At 42.3% G+C, this 12665-nt stretch overlaps 1 protein-coding gene across 2 annotated transcripts; it reads left to right on the forward strand.

Moving 5' to 3' along the window:
* Positions 1 to 1298: 1298 nt before the first annotated feature.
* Positions 1299 to 12616, forward strand: LOC124864991 (nitric oxide synthase-interacting protein-like). 2 transcript variants are annotated; one of them, XM_047359966.1, is made up of 10 exons: positions 2072 to 2767; positions 2846 to 2950; positions 5705 to 5810; positions 6324 to 6405; positions 7400 to 7535; positions 7673 to 7812; positions 8702 to 8818; positions 10197 to 10267; positions 10352 to 10460; positions 12285 to 12616. In XM_047359966.1, the coding sequence occupies exons 2-10, from the start codon at positions 2881 to 2883 to the stop codon at positions 12354 to 12356; spliced, it is 903 nt and encodes a 300-aa protein (XP_047215922.1). In that variant the 5' UTR covers positions 2072 to 2767; positions 2846 to 2880; the 3' UTR covers positions 12357 to 12616. The 2 variants fall into 2 exon arrangements, 1 of the variants encoding a protein (XP_047215922.1); XR_007037415.1 differs by lacking the exons at positions 5705 to 5810; positions 6324 to 6405; positions 7400 to 7535; ... (3 more) ...; positions 10352 to 10460; positions 12285 to 12616 and having other exon boundaries at positions 1299 to 2668; positions 2846 to 2972.
* Positions 12617 to 12665: the final 49 nt, after the last annotated feature.

Genomic DNA, 12665 nt, shown 5'->3' on the forward strand with positions numbered 1-12665 from the left:
TATTTCATAAAAAACTAAAATATAAAAGCCAAAAAAATTGAAAGCCAAATTCATGCACCTTATTTTGTCCTAGAGAAGTTATAGTCTGTGAATGTCCTACCAACCATGGGGGACCGGAAAATTATTTCTCTAATTTTATGCATTCTCACTCTACTTTTTCGTTAAAAGAAAAAGCAAACTTGTAGAGTGGGAACAAGAAGGAACAAGAAGTAGCAAAAAAGGATACCAATTCAGGACAAGAAGAGTGCAGCATAGGCACTTTCAGCAATACATTATATACCCCTTTCTCAGTAGTAAAATATAAAATGCAATTCCATAAAAAGATAATAACCTGAGAAAATATTCCTGAAAATTATACCAGCTGGAATTATTCTTTAGCCTCACAATACAATAAAAATAACTTTCACTGTATTCTTTAACTTTAATACACAGTAAATATTTTAACCCTATCAAAAGAGCAAGTAAACTAACTAAACTAGAAAAGACAGGTTACTAGCACATCACTTCCACTAGACATCTGTCCATGTCTGTCCCTGACTAAAACAGTACATAAGTTCAGCTTCTCAGGTGGTCTTACTGTTCTGCCCTGTCTGGTGTGAAAGAGTTCACCTGTTTGGGCCTGTTGGGGTACCTCATGGGGTGATGAAGGAGGCTCTAGAGAGGCTGTTGTTTTCTGCTGCACCTCAACTGCTGGTCCCTGCCAGGGCTCATCTTCACATCTGTTGTTGTTTGGGAAGTCTGTTTTGAATTTCAGCACATTTACAACAGCTTCTAGTCATCTTTTCAACTTCAGCACTCATACCTGGCCCGTATAAAATTTTATGTGCCCGTTGTTTGCTCTTCACCATACTAGGTGGGACTGATGTATCAGCTCCAGCATGTGTTTTCACATGGTAGGAGGAACAACTATGCACAATCCCAGTCAGTTACAGCTAGCTGACTTCTTGAGTCCCAGTACGGCAAACAGGGATAGGTAGTTTCTTTCTGTTGTCTGGCCAACCTTCCTGGATGGTTTGCTGGAGAAGACTCACTTCCTCTTTAGTGTATTTTTGCAGTTCAGTGTTCTTGCCATCACTTACAGACAGAAAGTTGAGCACTGAGATGCACTGTTGAGTACCTGCTTCTGAAGACTTGTCTGACAGTTGTACTCTAGGCAGCTTGTCTGGAATCTCCATGTCTTTTCATCTTTTGTACTTAATTGTGAGGTCATACCACTGCAGTCACAAGCGCATTCTCTGTATGCGCAATAGGTGGGACAGTAATGGTTTATGTTAAGTAAATAGTATGTAGTGGTGAAACTTGGTGTAGGCATTAAAGGGTCTTCTTCTCTATTTGGGCAAAGCATGTCTCAGCATCATGTTGATCATCCTGTATGAAAACAGCTCCCAGTCCATATAATACATTTCCACAGGTTTTTTTCAGATCATAGATCTTCAGCACCGGCTGATGAGTACATGAAGCTAAAGAGCTTAAGTTGTCCTGGATCTCATGCTATCTCCACATCAATTTTTATAAGTTGACTTAACGGAGCATCAATCTTGCTGAGGTTTGGTATGAACGGACAAATATGTCACAAATCCCAAAGAGAGGCAAATGGCTTATGTGTCAGTTGGTGGCAGCATGCATCACACAGCTTCTGTTTTAGCAGGATCTGTTTTTAGTCAGTCAGCTGTTATTAAATACCCCACATATCAGTGCGTATGTGGTAGATGTGGCACTTGTTGAAATTAAGCCACAGATTGTAACTTGTAGCTCTCACCACAACTTTTCTCAGTATTTTCTCATGCTCTTTAATTGTTGGTGCTGCACCACTGATGTGTCTAGCATTGGGTCCATGATGCAAGTCTAGCAAGGGAGTCTAGCAATTAGGCCCAAGGCCTCAGCAGCTGTGTTACCTAGCACCATTTTTTTGAGCAATATCGCCTATATTAAACTCTGCTGTGCCTTTATGCTCTTTGTACATAAATGAAAGGTCGACTGCAGCAACTGGCTTTATCTTGTGGTTTGAGTAGGTCCTGAGCACTCTCTTTAGCTCCCCCACGTGGTTTAGTGACTGTTAGCAGTTTAGAATCAGTGTATTGCATTTTTCATCTGTATCTACTCCAAACTGCACTTTGTGAGACAGGATATAACTGTCCACAGAACACTTATATTCCGTCAGTGTTGCAATTGGAATATCCTCTGTTGTCACGTTTATGTCCAGAATGTCCTCTTTTATCTATAGGAAGGTTGAACCTAATGAGCGGCTGCAGCAAACTGATGCCCAGTGATTTAGTTTTTGACAGCATGAACATATAGTCTTTTACTCTGCGTGGTCCTGGATTCCACTTGTGTCTAGTGGTTTTTCCCACATTTTGTGCAGTTCTTTGTTTTATTTTGCATGGTTTGCAGTGGTTGTGTTTTTGTTTTTACTGCTTGTGACTGTATGTCTTTTTGTTTTAGTTATAATACTTGAGATGGTTAAAGGGACTGAACATACAGCAATAAAGTAAGAATGATCATCAGACGGTATAAAACAGAACTACGTTTTTTATGGTGGAAGCGAGCAATGCCAACTGAACTGCAGTAGGTGGCGGTATGCACTCCAAGCTGTTTACGCTATCGAAAGAAAGAAGAAGAAGAAGAAACAACTGCAAGGAAAGAGAAGTAAAGAACGTATTAAATCAAGGTAATTTTCCATTCAGACCATCGTTCACCGCTCCACTATAGAGCTACTGATGGAAGCTTTATTGTGGTTATAAATAAATTACTACTCTACGGGACATTGGTGCGTAGTCTCTGTGTTTACATTGTCAGCTAATGCTAGCTTACGACTGCTAAATGTTTGCACAACATTTTCTGGTAGGTTTCAGCTGATACAGTTCGGAAAGACAGGACATCATGACCCGACATGGCAAGAACTGTACAGCTGGAGCTGTCTACACGTACCATGAGAAGAGGAAGGACACAGGTGAGCTACAAACAGCAGCAGCTTCGGTTGGCTACATGTGTCTAAACAGACAGATCATTATGATATATTACGGGGTTAGACTTTCCATCCATATAATGTCGTTCGCTTATCCGAAATCAGGTTGCGCGGTTAACTGGTCTCTGGAAGGATACCCAGACATCCCTCTCCCAGCCGAACCCCCTCAGCTGACTCCGTTCAGTGTACAGGAGCATAGGCTCTGCTCCGAGACTCCCCGGATGAAAGAGCTCCTCACCTTGTCTCAAACTAACGGCGATCACCCGACAGATTTCAGCCGCTTGTAAACAGGATCTCGTTCTTTCTCACTTGATCCATATTTCGAGATCGTATGTAATGGTCTGAATGTAGACAAAGTCGAGAGCGTTGCTTTTTGGGTTTAGCTCTTTCTTCATCACAACAGACTGGAGCAACAACCGCCTTACTGCAGGTTAAGTCCCAGATTGTCTGTCAACTTGAGGCAAACCGACCCCCAACCTGGAGGGAACAATTTAATTCAATTCTGTTTTATTTAAATAGCGCCAATTCACAACACATATCATCTCAAGGCACTTTACAAAGTCAATTCAGTGGAATCATACAGATTTCAAATCAGGTACATAGATTCCAATTAATCCTAACTATTAAACAGTGCCGTCAGATTCAGTTTATTTTTCAAATTGGTTAAAAGTTTTTCTATTTTAGGAAACCCAGCAGATTGCATCCAGTCATGTAGAGACAGTGGACAGTCACTTGCATTGGCTTTGCAGCAATCCCTCATACTGAGCATGCATGTAGCGACAGTTGGGATCAAAACTCCCTTTTAACAGGAAGAAACCTCCATCAGAACCAGGCTCAGTGTGAGCGGCCATCTGCCACGACCCACCGGGGGCTTGAGAGAACAGAGCAGACACACAAAAAGAACACAGAAGTAGTAATCTTTGTGTCCTTGAGAAAGACACTTCACCCGTCTTGCCTGCTGATGGTGGTCAGCAGGCAAGACGGGTGAAGTGTCTTTCACAATTTAGTTATTTTTCTGCTAAAAACTGTTTCTTTTAATATATTTTTTGTCTTAACACACTATATTTTGCCAAGCCCCTTTAAATGCCTCGTGTATGACTGGAGCTGTAGGAGGCTGCTTGGCTATTACTAACGCAAGCTGTTTAATATGGGCATATTACTGTTTGCAGGTTCATGGGAGTTTGCCCAACAGGTCCACATGTATTTTGTGGACCTGGAGAAAGCATTCGACTGTGTCCCTCGTGGTGCCCTGTGGGGGGTGCTCCAGGAGTATGGAATCGGGGGCCCTTTATCAAGGGCCATCCGGTCCCTGTACGAGCGGAGCAGGAGTTTGGTCCACATTGCCGGCACTAAGTCGGACCTGTTCCCAGTGCATGTTGGACTCCAGCAGGGCTGCCCTTTGTCACTGGTCCTGTTCATAACTTTTATGGACAGGATTTCTAGGTGCAGTCAAGGGCCGGAGGGGGTCTGGTTTGGGGACCAGTGGATTTCGTCTCTTCTTTTTGCGGATGACGTGGTCCTGCTGGCCCCCTCTAGCCAAGACCTACAGCATGCGCTGGGGTGGTTCACAGCCTTCACACTCGGCTGGAATGAGGATCAGATCCTCCAAGTCCGAGGCCATGGTACTCGACTGGAAAAGGGTGGCTTGTCCTCTTTAGGTTGGAGGGGAGTTCCTGTCTCAAGTGGAGGAGTTCAAGTTTCTTGGGGTCTTGTTCGCTAGTGAGGGAAGAATGGAGCGGGAGATCGACAGACGGATGGGTGCGGCTGCTGCAGTAATGGGGGCGCTGTACCGGTCCGTTGTGGTCAAGAGAGCTGAACCGAAAAGCAAAGCTCTCAATTTACCGGTCGGTCTACGTTCCTACCCTCACCTATGGCCATGAACTTTGGGTCATGACCGAAAGAACGAGATCACGGATACAAGCGGCTGAAATGAGCTTCCTCCGTAGGGTGGCCGGGCACTCCCTTAGAGATAGGGTGAGGAGCTCGGCCATCCGGGAGGAGCTCGGAGTAGAGCCACTGCTCCTCCACATCGAGAGGAGCCAGTTGAGGTGGCTCGGGCATCTATACCGGATGCCTCCTGGACGCCTTCCTCTGGAGGTGTTCCAGGCACGTCCCACCGGGAGGAGGCCCAGGACACTCTGGAGGACTACCCAGAGGCTCCACCCAGAGGAGCTGGAGGAGGTGTCTGGAGGGAGGGACGTCTGGGCGTCTCTGCTGAGTCTGCTGCCCCTGCGACCCGGTCCCGGATAAAGCGGAAGACGACGAGCATGAGTACACTCCTAAGATTGCTCCACAGTCAAAGGACAGTTTCTGGTGTCTTACAAAAATATTCATTGCCATTGAAATTTATGTTGTCACTTTAAATCTACAACCTTTCATGTATTTTATTTTAATTGTATGTGATAGATCAATACAGAATGCAGGGAAATTATCTGTTGCAACAAGATGACTTGAGAAAATCACCTAATAAGTAGATGAAGTCCACCTGTGTATAATGTAATGTAAAAAGTACAAGAGGGGGTGTAAATACCTTTGCAGTTTATGATTTTAATGTGAAATGATAAACTAGGTTTTCTATTATATTTTGACACAACACTGGTTGGTCTGTGGAGTTTAGGTGGTCTTAATGAACTGAATGCAGATGTCTGTACAGGTCTGTTTACAGTGTGGACCCCATTGTCTGTTAGGTCTTCCTGCAGACCTTTTGTGAGCATGCTGTGTAATTTTCATCCCATTCAGCGGCATCCGGTTATGGAACACAGAGCGTCCGCCTGGGGAAAGATGCTATCAAAGACTTTGACTGCTGTTGCCTGTCCTTGCAGCCCTGCCAGGATCCTGTGGTGACGTATGTTTCCGTCTCTAATGGACAACACACAGCGATGAACAGCTAACTGCCCTCTGTCACGGTTTATAAGTACTATATGAAATACGGAAAAAAGCTGAGATCAGTTCAATCAGAGCACATTATGATAATGTAGGAGGACTGAAATAACTAATTTTGTGACATTTACTAGTAAACGATTTACCAGCACATTCTATGAGGGCAAGTGGTATTAATGCTGCACTGGCTGCTTACGCTTTGACTTGTATACCTGTATAGTGTAGCACACCAGAAACCTCAACATAGCATCCTGCAGAACTCCTCAGAACTGGTGATTCCTAACCCTCTCCTTGCTGCATCTCATTACCCATTCAAAGTACTAGAGCAAATATCAAGTAGTTTTTGGCATCTTTATTGCATTTCCAGAGATTATTATATTTTTGTGGTAGCTCTTCATATAGTGACAAATTGACAAATCATTAACTTTTTACACACATACACTTGACAGTCTGTATTTTCTGTTGCTGTTGTCCACAGCCCAGATGGATACTTGTATGAAAAACAGGCCATTCTTGAATACATTCTTCACCAGAAGACTGAAATAGTCAAAAAGATGAAGGTAAGATCTGGACATCAATGTCAAACAACTAAACAGTGATTATTGTTGGTCACTACAGTTGTGTTCTATTTGTTGTTAAAATATATGATCACAGAGTATGTAAGAGTAAACTGAAATGTGTCTTCACTTCCTCATGGTGACAGTGACAAACCGCTTATAATTATTACATATCTCTGACCAAAGCCCAACTGTTTTGGCTACATGCAAAATGCTGTTTGGTTATGGAACCCCGGACAGCATTTTACTTGGCACTGCACATCAGTGCCGTTCAATTACTTTATATAGAGCTGATTCACAGAACATTTGCAGTCATTGCATTGACTTTGCAGCAATCCCTTGTTATAAAAATGGAACTGAACTCTGTATAATGCATTTTGCTCATGGTTAATAATACAGAACGTTAAAACTGACTTGCATGTTGATTGGTTTTATGCTCTTGTGTTTTTGTTTCTGTTTATTGCTGCAGGAGTCTATTTATAAGAGTCTTACACAAATACTGTGCTCTGACTTGCACAATGGTTAAAGAGTCAAAATCACTACGGTACAAATGCAGAGCACATTTTAGTTAAAAAACATGTATCCCTTTTTTCTATATAAATGTTTTGTTCTTGTTTTCTGAATCTCTGTATGGCACCCCTGGCCATACTAAGATTTACCTCCAGGTACAATAACAATATGTAAAGATAAGACTGTATTCATTCCCCAAGGGGGAAACTGAACTGTCCCAGCAGCAAAACAGAGGAGAAGGTGCACATCTGGGAAGATAATCCAAAGAAAATTACTGATTAAAAACAAATAGTGCAAAGTAAAATAAACTTACAACAAATATGTACACTCTGTTTTATATGTTGACATAAGGTAAATGAGTGTATTGATAGAAGGAAGAAAAAAGATAAAATAATAATTTATCGTGTGAAAGTTTAGTGACATTTTTGTTGTGCACTCGTTTTCCTTTCACTATCTCTGGCTGAATATTCCCTCTGTGATCCTGCAGGCTTATGAGAAGCAGAAGCAAGCACTAAAGAGCAACAACCAGCTGGAGTCCAAATCTGAGGAACGGCAAAAGGTGGAGAGGTTTAAAACCAGTGAGAACAGCATTGTGTCCAAACCCATTAACCCTTTTATATCTGGTGCGACATTTTGCTAAAGACTCTCCTGTGTAACTGATGGTTGTTTTCTGTGTTTGCAACAGTTGTTTGTGAAATAAACAGACTTTGTAATGTCCTTGCAGGAAAAATTATGACTTTTTAATTTTTTCCCTCTTCAGGGCCGAAGAAAGACAGTGAGGTTAGCAGCTCAGGAGAACCAGTTTCTGCTGGTCCAGCCACTACCTCCAGCCAGAGCCTGCCGAGTTTCTGGATTCCTTCTCTGACACCAGAGGCCAAGCCCGCTCTCCTTAAAAAGCCAGTCAGTGGGAGTCATCATCTTTTTCCCTACTTTTTTATTTGTTAAGTTTTTATTTTTGAATGTTGTACAATGTGGCTTACCTCTTAACTTGTTGGTCAAGTCCAATTCACCATGACAACATTTTTTACAAAGCTGTTAAGCAATTTAACATATTAGCCTTTCTAATAAGGCTGTAACAAAATGGCAGACATATATTTCATAACGAAACGCACAAAATGAGATTTTGTCCTCACAGCTGATGTGTTAAAGGCATCGGTGCCAAGGCAAAGTACTGTTCTGATAGAAAGGTCTCAGAATCCACATTACGTTTGTTGCTCATGTGACGGTGTTTAACTGCAGACCAGTCAAGGTGCCCATGCTGGTAATAATGTTATGCCTGTTTTGTATATATTTAAACAGTTTGTGACTCTGATTGTCAGTGGTTGAACTAAGCTGTACTTCCTCCAGAAACATCCCAGAACATCCTCTGTGCAAAACCTTTTATCCAGTTATTCAATGCCCTGCAGCTGGCTGTGATGTGTGTGTGAGAGAGTTTGTGACCTAGGAATGCATTAAAGAAATAAAAGAGCCAGTGGGCTTCTGTTTAACCACAAAACATCTACCTTCTCTGCTCCAGCACACATGACACACTTTGTGCTCCTACAGGACCTTATACTTGGGTTCAACTGTGTAAATGGCCTGGAGTTTGCAGCAGGTTTAACTTTAGCACAGATATCTAGGTATTTGATGGCTTAATGTTGGCACACCTTTATAGACAGGACAGGTTGACCCTACATCTCAAAATGAAGAACTGTCTTTCTGTCACTTATAAGAGGATTCTGCAACCGTGTGTGGAAGTATCACACAAGCTATGATGTGTGGACATAATGACGTGTGTTTTCTCTCTCAGAGTAAAGCTGCGTTGTGTCCCATGTCGGGACGACCCATAAAGATGAATGATCTAATCCCTGTGCACTTTACCCCACTGGACCCCAGCCTGGATAGAGTGGCCTTGCTCAACCGCCAGGTCAGTTTACTCAGCACTGCTCACACTTAGGAAAAATTTTTTAAACTGTCTGAACAACAATACAGGTTTATATAGTCTAGTTCATATAAAAATAGCGTCAGAATGGCCTAATACTTAATAAACTGGTCCTAATCCTCAATTAATTCAGAGCAGCTGTATGTGACTCAGCAGTACAACTGTGGTTTTCTCAGTAAGTGGCTTGTCTTGCAGAAGATAGTGAAGCATGGTGGTTCAAGCATCATGATATGGGGATGTTAATCTCACTATGGTGTCGGGCCTATTTAACACATACAAGGGATTAGGGATCAGTTTGCATACATTGGTATACTTGAGGTCATGTTGCGTTATGCTAAAAAGCAAATGCCCCTGAAATGGTTGTTTCTACAAGACAACAAGCCTAAACAAGCAGCATGTTGGTTCCAGACCAGACCAGGTTCTGGAGTGGCCAGGCCAACCCACAGACCTTAATCTGACTGAAAACGTGTGTGGTGAAGTCAGAAATGCTGTTTCGGAGGCAAAACCAAGAAATGCAGAGGAACTGTGGAATGTTGTCAAATCATCCTGGGCTGGAATATCAGTTCACAGGAGCCAGAAGTTGGTCGACTCCAAGTAACACAGATGTGAAGCAGGTCTCAGAAATAGTGGGTATGCAACTAAGTATTAGGTTAGTTATTGACTGGAATAATAAATCCTAATGGTTTTTTATTTTATACAGTACATATTTGAGTTTGTAAAGAAAATGCAGTTGCTGATGTTTTAGCCCAATGTTCATTTTCAGTAAAGTGATTAAAAGATTAATACATGTTTCTTCATGGTTTTATTTAGAATATGATATGCAGATCTATGCTCCTCAGCTGAGGAACAAACTCCCAGAAAACCTGAGATGTGCAGAAGCTGTTGGTTCCTTTAAATCTGAGCTGAAAACATTACTTACTGCAGCACTCCCATAAAAGGCATTACTTCATCAGGGAGCTGCTTCATCACAAACTTTAACAGAAAGGCTGAAAAAGACGAGAAGCAATGCAAAGTCCGAAGAACATCAGCCTGATCAAAAGGCTGAGCTGGGACCTTCAGCATGAACTCATCAGCTTTCAGTCAACTATCTAAAGGCCACCTTTTTTACTTGCATGCCATTTATTTTTAAGGCAGGTAAATATTCATATTTAAATTATAGTTCATTTATTAGCCAATTATTGTCAGTTATTTATTACCTCAAGTATTGCAGATCTTTTTGGACTAACCCCTTAATCATTTCTGTCACAACAAAAGGACATATTAAAAGTAATTTACATAAAATATCTTGATTATGCCCTAAATTCAGTCAGCTAAGAGGCGCATGGGGGGGCAGTGTGGTTACTGTATTGCCTTCTCTCCCCAGGAAAGGTATGTGTGTGCAGTGACCAGAGACGCCCTGGGTAACAGCATTCCCTGCGCTGTTCTCAGACCCTCGTGAGTACCCACCCACTGTGACTTTTACACATCCAGTGTTCTGTTTTAGACGGGCCACTGATGCTCCTGATTGTCCCGTTTCAGAGGGACAGTGGTGACTCAGGAGTGTGTGGAGAAGCTGATCAAAAAGGACATGATTGATCCCGTGTCTGGAGACAAATTAACAGACAAAGACATCATCCCACTGCAGAAGGTATGTAGCTGTAAAGATGCATGAAAAATGTCTCATAGCAATATCAAGACTAGTCGAATTTAATGTAATACTTTGTTCAGTTACAAAGTAAATCAGTAACATTCTTGGTGAGTAAACCAAATGAGGGGTACCTTGTACAGGTCCTTCTCAAAAATTTAGCATATTGTGATAAAGTTAATTATTTTCCATAATGTCATAATGAAAATTTTACATTCATATATTTTAGATTCATTGCACACTAACTGAAATATTTCAGGTCTTTTATTGTCTTAATACAGATGATTTTGGCATACAGCTCATGAAAACCCAAAATTTCTATCTCACAAAATTAGCATATCATTAAAAGGGTCTCTAAACGAGCTATGAACCTAATCATCTGAATCAACGAGTTAACTCTAAACACCTGCAAAAGATTCCTGAGGCCTTTAAAACTCCCAGCCTGGTTCATCACTCAAAACCCCAATCATGGGTAAGACTGCCGACCTGACTGCTGTCCAGAAGGCCACTATTGACACCCTCAAGCAAGAGGGTAAGACACAGAAAGACATTTCTGAACGAATAGGCTGTTCCCAGAGTGCTGTATCAAGGCACCTCAGTGGGAAGTCTGTGGGAAGGAAAAAGTGTGGCAGAAAACGCTGCACAACGAGAAGAGGTGACCGGACCCTGAGGAAGATTGTGGAGAAGGGCCGATTCCAGACCTTGGGGGACCTGCGGAAGCAGTGGACTGAGTCTGGAGTAGAAACATCCAGAGCCACCGTGCACAGGCATGTGCAGGAAATGGGCTACAGGTGCCGCATTCCCCAGACCTGGGCTACAGAGAAGCAGCACTGGACTGTTGCTCAGTGGTCCAAAGTACTTTTTTCGGATGAAAGCAAATTCTGCATGTCATTCAGAAATCAAGGTGCCAGAGTCTGGAGGAAGACTGGGGAGAAGGAAATGCCAAAATGCCAGAAGTCCAGTGTCAAGTACCCACAGTCAGTGATGGTCTGGGGTGCCGTGTCAGCTGCTGGTGTTGGTCCACTGTGTTTTATCAAGGGCAGGGTCAATGCAGCTAGCTATCAGGAGATTTTGGAGCACTTCATGCTTCCATCTGCTGAAAAGCTTTATGGAGATGAAGATTTCATTTTTCAGCACGACCTGGCACCTGCTCACAGTGCCAAAACCACTGGTAAATGGTTTACTGACCATGGTATCACTGTGCTCAATTGGCCTGCCAACTCTCCTGACCTGAACCCCATAGAGAATCTGTGGGATATTGTGAAGAGAACGTTGAGAGACTCAAGACCCAACACTCTGGATGAGCTAAAGGCCGCTATCGAAGCATCCTGGGCCTCCATAAGACCTCAGCAGTGTCACAGGCTGATTGCCTCCATGCCACGCCGCATTGAAGCAGTCATTTCTGCAAAAGGATTCCCAACTAAGTATTGAGTGCATAACTGTACATGATTATTTGAAGGTTGACGTTTTTTGTATTAAAAACACTTTTCTTTTATTGGTCAGATGAAATATGCTAATTTTGTGAGATAGGAATTTTGGGTTTTCATGAGCTGTATGCCAAAATCATCCGTATTAAGATAATAAAAGACCTGAAATATTTCAGTTAGTGTGCAATGAATCTAAAATATATGAATGTTAAATTTTCATCATGACATTATAGAAAATAATGAACTTTATCACAATATGCTAATTTTTTGAGAAGGACCTGTATAGTGTACCCCTCATGGCAGACATTGATTCCTCCATATGAGAACTCTGTCTGATCCGTTTAGCTCTCTGTCTGTGAGCTCAGCTCCAGTTTTCTGATGATGTGGTGTATTCTCACAGGGTGGAACCGGCTTTGCAGGCTCTGGAGTTGACCTCAGGGCCAAGGAGGCACGTCCAGTGATGCAGGCATGAGAGTGTGGAGGATGTGGATCTGCCCACAGTGCTCACAATGATGTAAAGTCCATCTTATCTGTAGCCCGGTGGAATATTTTTGTAGCTTGTTGCGACTTGTGAATGACTTTAATCCCTTGTTTCTCTAAGCAGCCGCCATGTGACAAACACTTCTTATGTATTGTATTTGTTTTATTTTTGTCTTCTGAATGGATCGTGTGGCCTGTCTAAATAAGGCAATAAATGAAACGGCAAATAAAAGGATTTTTTCAAGCCAAGCACTTCCTGAATGACCACTGCCTGCTTTGTGTGTTAAATGTGTGTATGTTT

Source organism: Girardinichthys multiradiatus, chromosome Y (assembly GCF_021462225.1).
Source record: "Girardinichthys multiradiatus isolate DD_20200921_A chromosome Y, DD_fGirMul_XY1, whole genome shotgun sequence".
Taxonomy (NCBI): domain Eukaryota; kingdom Metazoa; phylum Chordata; class Actinopteri; order Cyprinodontiformes; family Goodeidae; genus Girardinichthys; species Girardinichthys multiradiatus.